Source organism: Andrena cerasifolii, chromosome 12, assembly GCF_050908995.1.
Source record: "Andrena cerasifolii isolate SP2316 chromosome 12, iyAndCera1_principal, whole genome shotgun sequence".
NCBI classification, from domain to species: domain Eukaryota; kingdom Metazoa; phylum Arthropoda; class Insecta; order Hymenoptera; family Andrenidae; genus Andrena; species Andrena cerasifolii.
Window position 1 is genome coordinate 9,541,211 of NC_135129.1, and position 19,937 is coordinate 9,561,147.

A 19,937-nucleotide genomic window follows, 5' to 3' on the forward strand; every position below is an offset into this window, starting at 1 on the left:
CGCGGTGAGAGAACAGGCGAAAGGGGTGGCCGGTGGCGGTGGTGGGTGACGATGTCGTTGGTATGAGGAGCGAAGGAGCCGTGGGAGGAGGGATTTCGAAAGAGGGTCGGTGGTCGAGGTGGTGGTGGAGACGGAGGAGAAGCAGCTTCGAGGAGGAAAAGCTGCCACAGTGGTTGGAGGGCGAGGAGAGCGAAGAGGAAAAGTGAGGAGAAGGTGGCGGCGGCTACGAGGGGGGTGGGTTGCCTAGCTACCGGCGAGACCCGGCCAAGATACTCCGAGATCTCTCTCTGTACTGTTTTAGGTCCTCTCCGTATATTTCGCCATCGGGTTTGACCATGTTCTTCGGCAACTTTGCCTCGACTGGTCGGAGGGGGTCTCTGCCAGAAATGGGAGGAAAAAGTTGCCCCCGAACCGTAGATGCTATGATATTTTTTGGATCAGAGGGAACAGCTTCGATGGCACGGAGATTGATAAGATTTTTGTGTGTTTAGAGGAGAAGGAAGTGGTGGGATATTAATGAGAAAGGGTTGGGCATGTAGGGATGCAGTGTGATATTTTTTCATCGCTCTATTTATTCTCCCTTGGTCCACTTTAGGAAAGAATGAAGATTAGTTGCGGGGTTGAAAGTTAATTCGAGTAAATACTTTCGTGACGATGGAACCCCCTGTTTAGGCAAACTTCGACAGTCAATTGGAGGAGACGTGGTCGGGCGGGGAGAACAAGGGTAGCGAGGCATCGAAGATGACGAGGGAAATTAATTTCCTTCCGTTGCCAGTTCCAGGGGCTCTTTACCGGAGGAAATCTTCTTTTCGTATTTGCATAGGCAATGGGAAATAAAAAATTGAACATCAATCCAGGCAGGGTGGGGGGGGAGTCGCGATAGGGTAGGAGGAAAATAATTGGGAGCACTTTTGAAACTTGAGCGAGGGTAACTCTTGACTGTCTGCCCTTCGCGAAGTCTCGTGTACTTTACCTGCTCGTTTCGGATGCAAATTTCACGATAAAAAGCTGTTCTTATGTTTCCTAATAAGGAGCTTTCTCTGTGCGATCCATTTGTCGCTGGAACGAATCCATCAGCATCGATAATTTAATATTTTCATCAAGTTTCAATGCTATCCATTTGGATTTCCCTTGTCCTTTCATTTCAGATTGGTGGACTTCTTACAGAATTAAACTTCGGGTTATTTTTTCCCCTCTTAGAATCGGTTGGATATCAATCGATCTCATTGAAGAATTTGTAAACTTATTCTGTTAATTTCGAATCGATGGCACAAAGAACCGATGAAACTTTGGTCGTTCTTTTTCAAAAGGCGATACCAGTGTCGCCCTCGAACGAGTAAGACGGCAAAGACATTTAAGAAGACTCACCCTCTTTCTTCACGCCGCCCCTAAGAAAGTTGACTCCACCCCCGTGGTAAGGCAGCTCGCGAAGGAGTCGGTAAAGATCAGCTCCGAACGAGCCGAGGGGTGACTGAAAAACATAGTTCGTTTTTAGAAAGCAAGTACAAAAAATTCAGGCTAATTTGCAACGAGGTATCAAAGTGACTCTTCGCGGATTTTAAAAAGGAAACCTGAGGAAATTTTTACAAAGGAGACGAAGTTGCAAAAAACTTAGAAAAATAGCAAGATTGGAAAACTAGTGAGCAGGGGTTGCAATAGTGCTTTTTAACAAGAAAGGCCACCAAATTTTTACCATTCGAAGGTTGACAAGCCGTATACCCTGAAGAACAGGGAAAGAATTTGAAAGAACGAGTCGGTAAGAAAGGAAAAGAATAAGACGCCTTTCTTAAAGAAGTGGCGCCTCCTTTTAAGAAGCCGCTAGTACATCGGCTGGCCACTAAGAAGGATGGCGCCTTAGGTGAAGAAAAACACCCCCTTTTTGTCCGCCACGTGGTGTTCTTCCACCCTCAAACAAAAGGAGTACCATCGCAACCAAGTAGCCTCAAGACTTAATCTCGTTCTTCTTCAAAAACACACTATCGATTCATATAACTTTTCTATCACGTGGAATAAAACAGTTTCCTATTATTACAAATGTTTAAACAATATCCTCAAACAACAGCGTACCCCTTCAGCTCAGTCACAGCGCGATTTAAACCTTTCCCGACGCTTCTACAGGCTTTCCCCCAGTAGATTTTTTCCCACAGGCTTCACCCTCTTTTCCAGCCACCCTCGCGGGCGGGGGTGGGCCCACAGTACGAAGAACAAAGGCTGGGCACACGGTCGGTTAATTTAATCTAAGCAAACATCATATAGATGGTACGCGAACGTGTTCCACAGGGTAGCAGCAAGACTGAAGAGGGTGGAACTCGGGGGAAGACGGAGGGTGGCTGATCTGCAGACTGTGAATCTAGATACATACGTAAGTACAAGAGTATTCAAGACGGCGCTGAGGAACGATGTTTAGCATGTAGATGAAGATCTTGGTAATCAAGGGCTGCAGCCCCCCGGGCGCACTTCGTCAAGTCTTACTTATTTCTGCCCGTCTTCGGACGATTCGCGATCCGTCAGGGCGGGCATCACCCTTTTCGAAAACCCTTCCAATCCCTGGCCAAAAAGGGAAGTGGATTTTTAGGGGGTGTTACGTCCCGAAACTTCAAAAATTTTTAAAATCTGTCTCTAGTTGCGTTTTCTTTTGCTAGTGGGCAAAGTGCTTCGACAACGCTTAGCGTTCTGGGAAATCCCTAGTCGAGCGCATTCCCGACCATCGAATCGTCGCATCAATGTAAAGGAGTGATCTGAGTGCGAGAATGCGTGAGGACGAGAGTACCCTGTTTGGCGCCGGCAGCGCACAAGTATAAAGTATAGAAGGATGAAGGTGAGAACACCTAATGACATCATGCATCTGTTGCTGGGGCATGATTAGGATTGCAGCGACAGCTTATCTCGGAGCGGGCCTCGCGGCTGGACGCGCCCGAGGGCGCGAAGCTGAGGCACTCTTTGTCGTACAGTCGCGGAGAGCGTGACGAGTGTCCGTGGATAGTAATTTCTTTTTCTTAATTTAAATTCTATTTCGAGCCAGAGATTCATAAGTTTTAGTGAATGAACTCATCTTTCCACTCTTTTGTACTGTAACGCGCGTAACATTCTTCCGATTAGACCGACTAGATACTACTTACTCGGTTTCACACGTTTACCACGTAACCGCGTTACAGGGGCACGTGGAAGAAATGCAGAAAAACTAAGCTTGAGGACGTGGAGATGTAAAATTTTGTCATTCGACACTTGAGGGTGTTAGAAAGTAACCCTGACAGTCTGCAAATTCCTCCAATTTCTAAAACATCCCTCATCGTTTCATTCGCCTTCCCCAATCATCGCCCAAAGAGAAACTCACCCCCAACATTAATAGTGGTGTCTTCCTCACAATTGTCTCCATTAATCTCCACCCTTCACCCTTCTCCTAAAATTCTATAATACAACACTAAACCCAGCCAGAAGCACCACACTCGTCAAACTGCACGGAGATCGAATAGAAAAGCATGGGGGATCGATCTCTCGACCCACAGGGATGAGAAAAAAGAATTGAAAGCGACCGATTATCGAGTTACCGTTACGAAAGCGGTGGCCAGTAACGAAGGCCATGCTCCGGAGCCCTTTTCTCGCCGAGAATATTTCGGCCCGGAGCCGTATCTCGTTCGAAATGATCGGGTCTCGTTGTCCCGAAAATTCACCCCGTAATCGACGGACAAAAAGTAATTTCCCATCGAGGCCTGGACAAAGGGTGATTTTGCATGGGGGCTTGTGCCAGCGATAGCCACGGGGGTGGCAGTGACCGGTGCGTGTAACGACCAAGGCCTCCCCGCCACTCCCCCAACCGGTCCACAACTCTTCGCCACCCCCGCGAGCCTCTCCATGCCCGACGAGAACGTTTACGGTGAACACCACGTGCGCTCTATGCGTAGGAAAGGTGTGCGTGAAAGGGGGAGGCTTCATTTCACCCGCGTACGCGTGTATGCCGTTCGATCCGCTGTGGTATGTGGGGCTCTGGGGCATTTTTCGTTCGCGTTTTTCCACCCCCCGTCCTGCATGTTCGCGTGTTGGATGCTGAGTCGCTGATCACGGGGTTGAAACTTAGTAGGAAGGGTTACTAGCCGAAATTTCATGCAGATTATATATGTGTGGGAGACTAAGGGGAGTTTTCGAACGACGGTGGATTTTTTGGGTCGTGAGTGTGTGTTCGTTAAACTCTAATCAGTTTAGGCGAAAATAGCTTCAAAGGAGCAGTGAGGAATATTGTCAAATGGGATTGCAATTGAAGATAGATGAATTTGGGATAGTAATATTCATTCCTCAACTCCTCAAGCAAGTTTGAAGACTCCTGCCACTTGGAGTTTGATGTGTAAGCTTTATGATCGAGTTCTACTACTGAAAAACAGCAGGTATCGAGGAACTGTGAAAAAACGTATCAAAAGGTGCTTCCTCGAGCTCTAGCTCACCCCATAGTGTCTCTCCAGCACCGTCTACCTACGGAAGCTCACTTTTCTCTCGACCAAACAGGGAGGTCCCGATTTATGACGCGTGGAACGAGAAGAACCCTTCGTCTCCCAAGTCCCGCGCGTAGTTCGACCGGTATGCTCTTTGTCCCATGGCCGATTTACGAGGCCGCGAGACCAAGGAACGGAAGACCAAGAAAAATCGCGATCGCCGCCCGATGACACGGCTGGATTTAGCGGCAATTGGTAATGCGGCTCGACTGCAGGACGATAAATCGGTATGGGCGAACTGGCCGAGCCAACGAGCCGTGTCCCTCGTGCAACGAGTCCTCTCTCCCTCGTCGAGCGGGACAGGGAGGCCGCGGAGAGTGGGAAGAAGAATGGGCGGGAGGAGGTCGAGGGAAACAGAGAAAGAGAGAAAAGGCCGGAACGAGCGGAGAGGGCTGAAAAGCCAGAGGGCGAGAGGGAAAGGAGGAGGGACAGACTATCCCCCGACGTTCACCGCACGCTATTCTTCATACTCCATTATCCGTGCTCTGCTCCACTCCGCTCCATTATGCCGGCACCGCGTATAAACGACGAGTCGCGCCGTTTTCGAGCCACCCTGATGTCCATCAGGCTACCTTCGCGAAACACCGATAAACACCGCTTTCTGCGGACACTTTGCGCGCGACACGCGACAAAAACGCGCTCTCATCACTGCCTACGGTGGACGAAAGGGATGCACCAGGGGTGGATTCTGAAGTTGGAGGGGGATGCATGGAGTTCGCAGGCCCTGGAGGGGACGAAGTGCGTTGGATGCGCGAGATTTCGGGCTGTGGATGATGAGAGATCGAAGAATTAGTGGGGAAAGCTGGAGATTTGTTGGGTATTGAGTTGATGGGTGGAGGAGGGATTCGTAGAGTTGAATCTTTGGAAGGAGCTATATTAATTGAGGGGACTTACTGCGGAAGAAGAAGACACTAGGCTCACATTCAGGGGTTTCTTAAATTTTTCGAACGAGAGTTGCAAGGTTCTATGTGGAAAAATCGTTGAGTACCCCGAGGTTTGCAAGCCGCGAGTGGCTCAGTGGAGGGGAAATTTAATCACGAGGATCGCTAATATCAAGCAACGCCCCCGAAACACTAAATTTGAAACGTGTATTCGTTAGCAGGCTGCACTGGGGCGCGGCACGAAGCAGAAGCAACCGGGTGGATCTTCTCTCGGGGTCTACGTTTAATTAAATCTTTTGCGAATTTACATACACACGGCTCCGTCGGCCGAGGATCCTTTGGAACTGCCGGCTTTGGGGGGAGGAGCAGCTTTGTAGAGATTCGTCTCGTTACCTGTGCAACCCTTTACCTGGCGGAAACATCATTAAAAACACCGATCTTACGTAGCTTCCTTTTTTTTTTTTGCGGCCCGCAAACTCGGTATCGACCCTTGTTTTCGAACCGGGGGGGAAAGTTTCAACTACCGGCGAAAAAGCGTAAAGCGATTAGCCTTTGATCGTCGAGCCTGCCGCGGCAATCGCTTCCATTTGTCCCTCTGCAACGTTCATGTTGTCGTTAAAGCTTCTGGAGGAACTTTGCGAAACTGTAAGAGCAAGCTCGAGAGATCTTGCTGCAAAAAAATTTGAAAATTTCATAAATAAAGTATGGCAGACGTAGAAGACCTGAAAGGGAGAAACAGGGATACGCAGAAATTTAAATTAATCTTGGAACTGGAAATTAATTAACTGTAACAAGCGAAAGAAAAAGATTACTAAGAAGTGGAACGGTGTAGGTCCAGCAGAAACAGCCACGCCGTCGGTCATATTTTGAAATACACTTTTATTTCGACTCGGTCAAAAACTACGATAACAATAGGTGTCGGTAGATATGTATATCGGAAATCATTCTTGGGGGAATGCGGAGTGTTCGTCGCCGGCGAACGGGGAAAAACGAATAAATCGTCGCCGACGCGTTGAATGAGCCGCGCCACGGTTTCCGCGGGGAAGTCGCGGCGCGTGTTTCGCTTTCGTTTCGTTTTCACGAGGAATTTCGATGTGAGTGCCGTGCACTGGCGCGGCCAGCAAGGGTTTCTTCGTTGAATCGCGAGATGCTTTCTCGTCCGCGAGATTCGATTCCATTCCGTTTTTATCGTCGACTCGGCCCGAACTTGATCCCCTGGCCCCGCGATTATTTTCCAACCACCCCGCGCATTTTCCAAACCCCTAATTAGACGAGAGCCACGGCGGGGACCACGTTCGGGCAGTATTGCACGAGCCCGCAGTCAAATCGATCGCGTTATACTATGAAAACATAATCGAAAGGAAGAGAAGACCCGCCGAGTGATCGTCGGACGGCTGGCCAAACTATGGAAGCTCTACTTGCTGGATCTAAACACGGGCGAATGATTTTACGGAGTCTTGCGCGGGGTTCCTGATGGCAAAGTAAAAACTAGAGATGCTGATCGTCGTAAAAAAAATGGCTCGGGAGAAAGCTCGACTGAATTTCTCTAAAAAGGAGCGAAGTGTCACTCGGGAGTTTGGCCAGCCAGCGTAGGAGCACCCGGCACGATTCGTCACACCTCACGTAGTCTGTCGACAGTGATGAATGACTCGATGAGAACGACAAAGCTCTATCTATGTACAGTGTTTATATACATCATCATCATCGTCACCATCACCGGGCCGCCACGTGTTCACGCGTCCACACTCTCGCTCCATTATTGCACTCAGAACCCGTTCTCTCTTACTTAATTACAAATCAGCCAGCTGCCTAACGATTCGTCGGGACACGCAACCGGCGGAATTGGTCGTCCGTCTTATCGCCGATCTGTCCCCAGCCGCGTGCCCCTCGACTCCCTTCGTTTCATTCGTTTTTAATGCCCACTAGTAGCTAGTTTCGCTCGGCCGTTAGAGCCAACACGTTCGCACCAATCACAGTTTCGCTGATGGACACCGTCCAAGGTGTACCTTACAGCAGAGGCTCGTTCGATGAAATCCCGGACGCTTGGTATCAGTAAGGCCTCCAGACGTTGTTGTCCGGTCTGACTTCCTCCTGTCTCACGCTGCAGCTGTCCGCCACTGCCCTCTGCTCCGGGCTCTCCGAATTCTGGAACTGGTTGCCGTACAGCTGGGAGTAGAGGATGCTCGGGAGCACGCCGTGCGTCGGGAAGTAGTTGCCGTAATTCTGCCCGAAGCCTTGCTCCTCGTGGACAGGGCTCTCCGTGGTGCTGGAGTCTGTCGACAGGGACCTCGGTGAAACGTAGTCTTGGTACCTTTGGCTCGTGGCGCCGGTCATCAGGCTGCTCAGTGGGTCCAGCGGGTCCGACTGGCCCGTCGTCGTCGAATCTGGCACTACTGTCGTTCAAAGAAACAGAGCAGCTTTTGGTTTTAATCCTCTAGCCTTTGGGAAAATTGAGAAAGATGATAGAAACGGGATACTCGAGACAGCTGTGCTTCCCGTGAAGATACGTGTGCGATGGGAGCATGGTTGAGATATATTGCGATCACGTAATAATATGGGCACAGATTGTTGTGTAATAAAGAAATGTTGACTCGTTTCTTTGAAAAAGAAATATTGAAATTCAGCGATGGAGACACGTCAGTATTTGGGACAGAAAGGGTCTTGATTTTGTTTCAGGCACACCTGAAGTTGTCGGAGCTGTTTGCAATACTCATCTTCCAGAGGAAGGCTTAAACAATAGCGTGATATTTTTTATTATCCTGTACCGTGTTGCTTTACTGCCCCGTGACCGATAATTATCGAAGTTACGCGGAATTGGAGCACCCTGACTAAACAAGAGTCTACTATCCCTCGAAATAAACAAAATTTTAAAATATTATTATCATTTACAACATTGCAAGTGGTTAACACAGCGATTATAAATAACATTGTACAAAAGTTTCAGGTAATTACCACGAACTTCCCTTTAAAACACACGCGTACCTCGTATTAAAGTTGCTAAAAGTTTATATAGTTATTACTCCAAAAATAATTATACAAATTGTACGCTCGTAGAGTCGCTAGAAGCGGGGAAGCCTCCTCTGCACAATGGAATTTGTTTCATGTCGATAGGACAATCCGTTGCCGAGATATCGTCGCGTAAAGAGAGTCGTAATTTTTAATATTTTTCTATCTCCGTCCTCGTCGCGCGATCGGATCTCTCACTCGCACCCTGACCCAGTTCCCGCCAGTGAGGCAGGTCAGTGACAGACGCTGATTCAGCATTTTTTTACTACTAGTAGTAGTGACGTCACAGTTCGCGAAAAAATGTAGGTCACGGCGTCTGGGCCGTCCCTGTACATTTTAAATGACAACTTTGCAGCCCTGTATCTCCGGAACCGATTAAGATATCGTCATGAAACAAAATGCAGTATCAAGACCACACTCTCCCCTGTCACAAGGGCCTATTCTTCATTAAAATTTCCCCTTCCCTCTATTCCTGATCTACGCCTAAACTTACCACTACATTAATCCATATCCAAAGCAACTTAATAATCAACTTCAATCGCTTCCACTGTATTACCAACTTCACTGCAGATACTTCCACGATATACGATTGGTTCCAATTAAAATTTGCGGGAAATGAGTCATGCGGAATAAAGAGTGTAATCAATGTTTTTCGTTCTATGTGTCATTAATGATATTCTAACAATTGATCTCATTTTTTTTCTCATTTTGTTTATTTCCATTAACGTATTCGAAATATTTAATGTTAAAGTTGCGAAAATTCAAACAAAATCGGCTGACGCGTCATCACTTAAACTGTAATATCTCGGTCATTTTTAAAGATAATGCCACCGTCTTGGGTTCGTTTTAAAGCTGAAGGAATACTTTCTCAACCCGTGCATAAAATATTTTGTTTATTGTTAATAAACTTAACAGTAATCGACGTCAAAGTTTCAAATCGCGATTTGACGTCGTTCCCACCCACGGTCTGGGAACAGTTAATAAAAAAATAAAACTTACGATAGTGCACACCGCTTGGAACTGCACGGTTCCCATGGTCAGTCCGCACGCACGCGTTTTCAAAACAATAGCCTAGCGTAGGAAAGTATTTATATACGATGGATTAAAACAAATTTTTCTTTCAGTATTTTCGGTATTCTCGAGAAAAATAGTAGGAATATCTGCTCACCATATAAAAGATTAGCAATAGTAGGTAGCAGATATTCCTACGTCAGCCGATTTTGTTTGAATTTTCGAAACTTTAACATTAAATATTTCGAAAACTATTTGACATAGGCCGTTGAAATTTAGTATACTTTGTTTTTGCAAGGTTATCGACAAATGCTGTAATTTTGCAGAGAATCGGTGAAACTACATTCTTCACCTATCCGTTTTGACGTGGAATAGCTCAAGAGTATCTGCAGTGGCCCGATTATCAAAGGAATCTCTGAACCCTTGTAGGCAGCGGTTCACCAGAGTGTAAGGGATCAGTTACAGCGATCGAAGGAGGAAAGGTGACGAGACTTACGGGAAGACACCGCTGAGAACGCGTCCTGCTGTGCCGTGGATCCAGCTCCGGTGCCGGAAGTGACGGTGGAGCCCGCTGTCGAATCGGGCGCCGTCGGGGTGTTCATGGATGCGGTGCCCGCGAAAGACGCCAACGACGACGTGGGCGGAGGCGGTGGTGGCGGTGGCGGCGGCGGGGGTGGGAACGACGCCTGTGCCGCGCACGACGATAAAGGCCCAGGAAGATAACCAGCGTAACCGGCCGTGCTTCCGTATCCCCACGAATTGCTCGCAGTCAGACCGAACTGAGACATGTCTGAACAGATCGTGCCCGTTCGCGTATCACCATTGCAATCCCAGCTATTTTTCTAGCCACCCCCATTAACGGACAATCATCCGGCACGAACGAAATCACCGATTAATGCCTGGCCTTTCCTCTAGCCCCCTCTGAGCTCCGTGGTGTTTCGCTCAAGTGTGGAGTAAGGCGAGGGATGAAATGGGGGGAACAATGCAAGCGGACTGATTGAACGAGTGCAGAGAAACGCCGACGATGTGTATGACGTCCGAAGAGGGTAGTTAGAATTATGAGTAGCGACAGCGAAAGCAGGCCGCGTTATTCGTGGATCTAAACCACTTTGCGTGCACGGTACACGGGGCTGGATTTATTTTTGCGGCGTATAGGCAGCATCCCCCGATAGATTTTCCGATGAGTTGCGTGGAGGGCTGAAGGCAGAAAGGTCGAGAGGGGTGCAGCCGGACAGAAAACGGAGGGAGGCTGCGTCGAGAGATCAAAGGGTTGGTCATCCCCGCGTGGCTCTGGCCAACTCAAATAACCGAGCTCGCCTCGGCCAGCGCCGGTCCGCCGTCACGAGAGGGCCTAACCCTAAATACTGCGACCCGGCGTGCTTTCACGTCGTTCGTTCAATTTTCACCAAGGGCTTGCCCCTGATCCATCACGTAAGGAGCTTTGACCAGCACGACGACGCTTTCACGTCCACCACTAATTTCAGTCGTCCTACGTGGATCGATTGGCTAGATAGCAAGGCTGATCGAGGTATGATTTCTTGATAATTTCGGGTGTTTCAGATGAATCGAGATTAAGAGATATACCTCCCTGTGGCAACTGAATGTCCAGCTTAGTCGCTGGGAGCAGTGAATCGATGAACGAGGATGATTGATACGTCGCGAAATTCACAGCAAAAGAGGGTGAATCGAGAGGCACGAGCGCGAATTATCGATGTCCGATGTGAGGGTAGAAAAGTTAATAAAGGAAATACCCGGCATGCTTGATACTTTATCGGGGAATTTGCCGCGTTATCGCGTTCAGATGAGAAGGTAGCTCATTAAATTGGCCCCCGAATATTTCCCGCGTCTATTTCTTTCGTAGCGAGACAGCGCGCTCCTGGGAGCAAAAATCTATATTCACGACTCGCTGTCGTTGAACGGAGTGGCAGTTGGCAGAGAGTCTTCGAGATTGATGGAGGAAAGGCGAAGCTGCGAGCGGGATGTTACGCGTGCAAATCCGCGAATTCGGTAACAAACGTACAGAGAACTGGGGTGGAGTAACCAGCCCGAAACGACGAGCCACCCCCGACGGGCTCGCCGCTCCCGTGGCAACCCCTTTAATATAATATTTAATCTAGCTTTGAACAGGCTTGCGGTTTCCGCCTCTGGAGTCGAGAAGCTAGAGCTCGCAGAGCCTATGTCGAAAGCTCTGCCTGTATCTAACGGAGGCCGCCGCTGTCTGCTTGGAAATATTCCCAGCTTCCGGGTAAGCGCTCCTTACACGGTATCAGGAATGAATTTAATTTCGAAAACTGCTTCGACCATCGCGTTTTTCAGAAAAGACTAGCTTCCCGAGAAATTGAATTCCGAATAAATGTGCCGTCTTTGAGAGAAATGGATGTTGATTAATTCTTATTAGAATTCTATCCTCATTTTTGAATGCCTCTGTTCAAAGAGTGTTAGTTAAAGTTATTTCATTTGGAAACTATACAATATACATCTTGGACGACAAAGGCTCAGCGCTCGAAGCTCAAGCGACGAAGAACACGAGACCATGAAGAACGCGAAAGCAGGGTGAGAGTGGACAATTCGAATCCGTTGAAGAGTATCGCGGGAGTGGAGCAAGCGATCCTTGGAGCTCGTACATTCATCATGCAGATAAAGCTGATCAAGATACTCACTTTGACAGTTGGCTGGCATGGCGTGCCTGAAGGAAGACAGCGGATCCCGCGGCTGGAGTGGGTTCGGTAGCGGCTGAAGGGGATTCGGCAAGGGCTGCAGCGGGTCCACCAGCGGTGAGGCGAAAAACGGGCCGCCCCTTTGAGAGGCGAACGCGAACGCGTGGAACTGCTGCTGCTGCCCTAGAAGAGACAACACTGCGATCAACCGTGCGCCTGTCCGCTGGACTTGCTGTGCTCCCATCAATCACCTACGCGACTCTACGCGAGATCACCGCTCAATCGCGCGCTACAACTCCCTCATCCACTCCGTCGCTTCGTTCGCGTCAATTAACCAAACACCAGGCATCGACGCCCAGCGGCAGCCCTACCCTCGTCCTAGCCACTTCCAAGACCACGATCCTATCCTCCGAACCTCCGAATCGTCGGCCACGCTTTTATTTTCCAGGGCAACGTCCTCTGCCCCCAGGACAGCGATCCAGCGTGGGCAAGCGACAAGGTATCAGGGGCTCGAACGGGTGGAACTGACCAGGGAGAGTGCGAGGGAGCGGCGAAGAGACACGCAGAGGCACCGATTCATTTTATTTGCCGGGTACGGTGTCGCCAACCCAATTAAAGACGTCCCAACAGGCGACCGTCCTATCTGACGAGGCGGATGGCCACCCCAGCAGCCGGTCAGGTTAGGCTAGCCCTGTCTGCCCCATACGTAGAGCTGGCTTCCCTGGCTCCCTTGCACCCCTGCGCCCGCGACCGGCTGCCCTCTCGTCCGGCACCGTCGAAATCTACGAACCAACACCGCCGCACGGAAGGCACTGGAGACCAAAGCCAGGAGGGACCGGAGTCACAGCGACAGAGACGCACAGAGAGAGCCGGAGCATCGGTCAAAGTGGGACAGAGTGGAGCCAGAGGCAGAGAGACCCCCGCCAGTCCTGATAATCCAATCGAAGCCCTAATTCTAACTCGGCAACCCGAAATTCCCGCCGGTTTGCTGAATAGGGTACGCTGCTCCGATCCTGGGGACACAATGGGGGCGCGACGACGGAATACAGAGACGGCACCGGGGCTAACGAGATCCTGTTAAACCACCGACCATTCGTACGCTTCCCAGCCAGGCCCCCGAAGAAATTTCCCAACGACTTCCTTACGTCAAACGTCGATTCCGCTCGGTTTTCGGCTCTCGGTCCGGTCGATCTTCGGCTACGTGTCCCGTCGATCGTCGGTGGATTTCATAAATTATTCCCAGCTCCATCCGCGAATTTATCACGTCACCCTACCTCGGGGGCCTCGTCGAGGTTCCTCGGGGTTGTTCCTTGGGTGCACAGCGCTTGGGGTGGATGTTCCTCGGAGGATACGTTCGGTGGGAGTGCGAGACAGTGACGTTGAGCTTTGAATGATCTTTTTAAGGAAAAGGAAGTTGCGTTTTGTACCGGGCCTGGTAGTGGACTTTCGGAAGAGCAGAACAGCCGAGTAGAGCTGTTCGAGTACTCGGAAGAAGCGAGCCGGGATATACTCGGTTCGAATAACCGAGCCGAGCCGTGTGCTCGAAAGAACCGAGCGGCTTGAAACAATCGGGTGGCTGGAACGATCCGAGCAGTTCGAATCTGTTTCGGGAATATTAAAATTTTCGAACTGCCCTACTCCGATGCAGTGGCTACATTGAATATGAATGCTTAGAATATTGTAAGCTGTGTTAATCCTTTCGCTACTATGGATGACTATACTCGTCCAATGCAAAGCGTTTACATTTCAAAATAGCAAGCATGCAATGCAAATTTTCGCATGACAGTTACAAACAAAAAACATTCACGCTAAAAAACTGGACATTGCGAATACAATTTTATGAACAAAATTATTTGATTTACATTCGAATATTGAGTTTAATATAAAAACGAGTACGAGTATAGTTTCCGGCAGAGGGAACTGTAACGAAAGGGATAAGAAAAGGCGTACAGTAATAAGTTCACTGATTCCGAATCCGACGATAGGATCTGTAAAATTAATTTGTTTAAACAATTTGTTTAACAAATTATATTGTAAAAAAGTTTTAGAATAAACATATTTGTTTAATTACTTTCCACGCAGAACAGGATTCTATGTGTACCAAAACATGTAATTTTGCAATCATTTGTTTAAACAAATTGTTTGTTTAGTGGACTAAAATCGTATTCGTAACATCGATGTATCATGACGTGCTACGCCATTTTCACCGCCAAATTCGTTTTCAGCGAGCAAAAATTCATCGGGAACGATTCATTTCACTAAGGTTCACAAACCTTGTCCGACAGTGTAATCATTATATCTATTCCATTAGAAAAACATACGATAACATATCCGAAACATTTATCATACTCGATATAACGAACTATTCCATAATATCGACCTGTAAGAAAGATGTACATTGTACATACATTGTATGTACGGATGTGCTCGGATCGTTCGAGCCACTAGATTGTTTCAAGCCGCTCGAATCCAAGTGCGAGCTACTCGAATATTCGAGTTCTCGAATAGCTCTACAGCCGAGAGGTCCTCTGGTGGCGGAGTCGGAGGTATCGCTACAATTTCTTCTCTGTCTCAGTTCGACTGATGGCAAGTACCTCAGAAAGGGTTGCTCTAGATGATCATCTTCAGACTTAATACGCTTCCAGAGCAACCAGGATGGACAAATCCTTTTTCATAGCGATTCGGACCTTCTTCTGAGTCGTTACTATCGATTTCATTGGACACCCCTTTACGCGTGCAGGGCGACTGCCAGGGAATTTCTCGCGAGTTACCAGCTGGCAGCGACAGCTCCTCATTTCGTTCCGTCGCCCCTCTTGGAATCGACCCTCCCGACATCAACGCTCGTGGATGCTGGCCCACCATTTTCGGTCTTTTCTAGCGAAGCTGGATCGTAGGTGCGTAACGTGACATTTTAGGTGTCGAAGTTCCGGGCACGGAGGCCAGGAGAATCCGTGGGGGCTCTCCAACCTCTCGCTCGATCAATTTCCTTAGCCCTGCATCCTTTCTGTGGCGGCCACCTTTGGCTACGGGACGAGGGTAGAATGTGTAATGAATTGCTTGTTTAATTAATTACGACCCTCGAGAGGCAGCAGTGCCTCTGAGGCGAGGATGAGGCGAGTTCGTTCCGCCGTTGAAGCATCGTTTTCTGGGACCATTTCGACCCTTGAATGCAATTCATAGGACTGATTTATCGCTGCCTGCGTGGAAGAAGAGTTCGATCTCACAGTGGAGCGATAAAACACGTTTCGTCTGTCCGATACGAAAGATCGCTACCACCCTTCAACTTTCTTTTTTTCTACCCTTCTGTTTAGAGATCAATGTCTTTTGCTTGATGGTTTAATTGTTTGTAATTGGCGATGGTTGCACTCGATGAAAGTCAGGCGAAGCTCATTTTAAAAGACTGTTTAAATTAGAGGGATGAAACAGCTAATTGTGTGTCACGGCTGATGGTTTCGGAGGATGTAAGCGTGATAAAATTAGGGAGCGTGTCAAAGACTAGGAAGCGGCCGGTTTAAAGAAACGCCGATCGACCACCCACGAGTCGCAGCCCTTTCATCTCGCGCCGCTTCCCCTTTCGACCTGTCCCTGGACCCCTTTATTTCGGGCAAACCGTTTGTTTTCCTGCAAGATGTAACGCGCCGCCTGTTTTAGAACTCTATGATACTAAAGGCTTCGCGCGCCCAGAAAACGCCGGGCAGATAAACTGGGAGTAGAATCTCAGCGAGCATTTATGATAGGCTAATGTATCGCGATATTCTCCTCGCTTCTACTTCGCTCTCGTAGGTAAAACTTAGTCGAATCTTCTCACAAATATCTTTCTTACCATCCATCAATGATTAGATATTAAATTTCGAAACACCAAGCTGAAATCTCCACCAACAAGCTTCTTTACGATGAAAATTCAGTGGGTGGTCCCGGCGCACAAGCGGATGTGGTCGCGATCCGCCAAGATCTTTATACACGGCCCAGCACACAGTATTTGAGTGGATATTTTCAGCGCACGAGTAACACAGCAAAGAAACACACTCTGCCTCCAACTGCAACATCCTCAATTCTCCACGAGTAAGGCACCAACCATCCCAGAATTACATAATAAGAATCCAGGACCCGGTACCCACCCGCAACAGCCACCCTTGGACAAAATGCTTCGGAGCTCTGGCAACCCCTTGTACAACCCAGCAGTCCACGAGTTCGATCCCTCAATCTCGACAGAACGTCCCAGGGAAGGCAAGATTTACAAACACGCTGCGGGGTTGGGGGCGGTAAATTTCGATTCTCGCGAGCACAATGCATCCCCCTGACCCGCGCGCGGCTTACGTAACAACCCGGAGGAGGGTGAGTTTTCGAGAAACAGCCACCCCCTCGCGAGTATCGTGGAAAGGGGGCTCGCAGCACACGTCGGCTGCGACCCACCAAATAACCCGGCAGCCCCGGTAATTGTATGTCTCGGCGGTGGCGTGAGCCGAGGAGAAGCTAAGGAGAAGCCGAAGAGAAGTGGGCATCGCGCACCGTCGCCCCGCCGCACTACACACCCCCTGGATACGTGGCAAACTTCGTAGGCGTCGCACAATATCTCCGCGGCTAAGCGCCGCAGCCCTTTATCAATGTTATGGCGGCCGGCCGCGGTTATAAATAATGGCAATTGCGCGAAACTTAGCCCAGCCGAGGTAACGGCCGACCAGACGGGAACCGCACCACCTCCAGGCCATTCCAAACTTGCGGCTTTCAATGCCTCCTGCTGCCGTTCGTCCAGAGTTACGCGATTGCGAGCGAGCTGCTTGGCCCAACCGGCTTCGGATGAATTTTTCTGGAGCTCGGCTGCTGGGGACGTTTTGGAGGATTGGATTTTGCGATGTGGGAGGAGGCTGAGGGTTTTCGTGGGTGCAAGGAGTTGAAGATTGCGGTGAATATAAGTAGAGATCTTTTCGAGGAGATTCTTTTTTCATGGATGAGATGAAAGTTAGTTTGGGTTCCCTTATAGGTACTTTCGTTTACATTCTGTCAAAAAAGTACCGGGAATTGGTCAATGAAACACAAAGTATGTATTATTCATCGAAATTTATTGTATCGCCTTCAAAGTAGGCCCCTTTCGAAATAATACACTTATGCCAACGAAGAACCCAATCATCAAAACATTTTTTACCACTCATACGCACGTGTTTTCGATAAAGTCGATTCACCGTAAGCCTTATGTAACACTTTCAGCGCTTCGGCACACGAAATTCCATTTGCAATGGAAAATTTCAGACAGATTCTTTGTTCGATATTTTTATCCATTGTAAAAATCGCAAAACACACTTGAGACGAACTGACACAATGGCGCGCTGTAAACAAACTAAATGACAAGTGACGCTCAAACTCCGCGTGAGTATAGAGGACAGTTGTGCCAACTTAGCGACAGAAAGAATTTCAACAATCCCTTTAAGCGAGCATTTTAAATGATCGATTCCCGGTACTTTTTTGACAGAATGTGTGATACACTTGGAAAGCTTCTTTCTAGAAATTCAAATTGAGGTTTATCCCACCCAGAACATACTATCCCCAGCTTGCAGCCCAGTCACGAGCATAAACATAGTTACCGCAGACACAAATGGACCAATTTCATCGACCACTGACAGTGAGATTCTCTTAAGCTCTAGGTAGAATGTAGAATAAATAATAGATGAGAATAGTAATGCTTACAGTGATACTCACTGGTCTTGGATCGCGGTTCCCGCGGCCCGTCCACGGTCACTTTGATAGCCTTGGAGTACGTGGCGACCTGCGGCGGCGTGGTGGACACGGTGATCGTCAGCGTGAAGCTCTTCCCTGAAACACGACGAAGGGAAAGTCACTCGAAGCGGCGGCCAGCGTCCTTTCCGTTGTCCCCGTTTTTTCCCCCTGGATCATCGACGATTCGTGGACGCGCGCCGATTGAAACGACGCCGGAAGTTCGCAAACGTGGTTAGCCAGCTGAAACTCGGTGGTAACCGAATTAACCGTCGGTAATGTATCGAGGGCGTCGTCGACGGTGACGGTGGCCAGCCAAAGCGACCGAGCCGAGAGGATGGGCGCGCGTCGAGTTATGTTAAAGAGCCCATTGAACTCGCGAGTGGCGCCGAAAAACAACCCCCGCAGTCTCGTGTCGCGATCAAAACGCGGCAGCCGCTTTCATTTACGCTCCCAACTCCGGAATTATAATTACATTAAACGCCCACAATGCCCAAGATAGCGCATTATCATCTGAGAGGGGTTCGAAGAGTTTGGGAGCTGGAGAGTGAAGCTTCTGCTGTCAAAGATGGGAAGAAATTGGGATTCCCGAAGCTTCTTAATATTCTTCAGGGGAAGCGAGAACGTGAATGGCTAGGCAATCGATTTCGAAGGTGTTTGGAGTCAAGAAGGGGATGTTTCGATGAAACGCTCGTTAAACCAGGGACAATGTTGCGTGAAAAAAAAAGAGTCACCACGCAGAACACAGTGGTTGCACGCGCAGAGGTTCACCGCAATTCCACGTGCACCCTCTTTCACTCTTTTTCCCGCCCCCATCGTTTCTCACCCCGAGCGGATCGCTGATCGGGTGGCTTTCTCTGTCTCGCCCTTGCTGATACAGTGGAGGACTCTAAAAATGGTTTTGCGCTCGACACGTTCGAATGATTCCTATTGTGGAGGCGGATCGATTGACTCTGGTGGATGAAGTCGTGCGCGCTCGTTCCCTCTAATGTTTCGCATTCTCCGGAGCAATTGTGTGTCGCAGAAATAAAAGGAGATGGAAAATATTTTCAGAGGAATTTTAAGTATGACAATCAGATTGGAATCTTCGAGATTCTGAAGCTTATTAATTTCTCTTTCCCCACTAGCCATGGTTTCTATCACTAATAGTTGAGAGGAGCACTTTGGACAGCCGTTCGCGGAAAGTTTCTTGTCTTCGATGTCCACGAGACTGCCACGAAGGGGAAGGAAGGAAGAAAGAAAGGGAGAAACTGTCGGGGGAATAATGGCGGGTGTGGAGCGTGGCCACACGGTGGTTCACCACGCGAGCTCCTCGTTTTCCAGCAGGGGATCCCGTCAGTTTTGTTGCAAGTCACGGCATCCACCATGGCCCGGCCTGGCAAACCTTTTCACCTATTGCGGGAGTTGGTGGTTCCACAGTTAGGTAGGTACGCGTAGGTATCACCCTCGGTGCCAGTCGCCGGGGAACCATTAAAAGTCGCCCGACTATTTCCACCCCCTTCCACCCTCGCGTGGTTTCTTCGATTTTCTGCACAACTATGCTGCTTCCTTGAGTTCGACACTACTTACATGTCGCGACGCTCGGTCTCGTCGAGAACTTTGGCGGTAAATCGAGATGTATAGATTTCAAAAATGTTTGAAGGATTATTGAAATTTGGTCTGAAATTCTGCTGAAGTTCTAAAATAATTTCAGATGGAACTGTGGAAAATGCAACTCAAATATTCATGTAAATTCTTCGGGATTTATTGAAATTTTCTTCTGTTAAATTAGAAGTGATACTTTACGAATTGTGATGCACAGAAGAAATAATGAATGTCATTGAAATACTCTAAAAAAATAGGGGATGCATCTAAGGAATTCACGAAAGCGTTATTTTGTCGGACTCTCCAATTTGACGCAAACTCTCTCCATACTCCAAAGTATTTTTAAAAGAACCCAAACCTTACTCACATATAAAATAGGAATATTTGCGTGACCTAAAGGGTTTCGTCGACGGAATCGTCGTCGAATGGAAACGGAAGAATATGAAGAACACTAAGGGTGCAAATTGAATTGTCACCGGGCGCGAATTGGACAGAGAGACAGCGGCGGAAGTGCATTTAGATCGATTTCCTGATAATGCTCGTTAGCATACGATTCTCCGGGAAAATGTGGAGCTGCGCGTGTATACACGCAGGACGCACGGCTA

At 48.6% G+C, this 19,937-nt stretch overlaps 1 protein-coding gene across 9 annotated transcripts in view; it reads right to left on the reverse strand.

The window, feature by feature from the left end:
- Positions 1 to 6,227: 6,227 nt before the first annotated feature.
- Positions 6,228 to 19,937, reverse strand: part of LOC143375562 (uncharacterized) — a 112,333-nt gene continuing 98,623 nt past the window's right edge. For 6 of the 9 annotated variants that reach the window (XM_076824800.1, XM_076824802.1, XM_076824803.1 and 3 more), the window contains 4 exons: positions 17,722 to 17,847; positions 12,043 to 12,237; positions 9,879 to 10,172; positions 6,228 to 7,758 (listed from right to left, as the gene is read on the reverse strand). In XM_076824800.1, coding sequence (XP_076680915.1) covers positions 7,415 to 7,758; positions 9,879 to 10,172; positions 12,043 to 12,237; positions 17,722 to 17,847 — 959 coding nt within the window. In that variant the 3' untranslated portion in view covers positions 6,228 to 7,414. The remainder of the gene's footprint in view (positions 7,759 to 9,878; positions 10,173 to 12,042; positions 12,238 to 17,721; positions 17,848 to 19,937) is intronic. The other 3 variants (XM_076824809.1, XM_076824807.1, XM_076824808.1) reach the window with 3 other exon arrangements.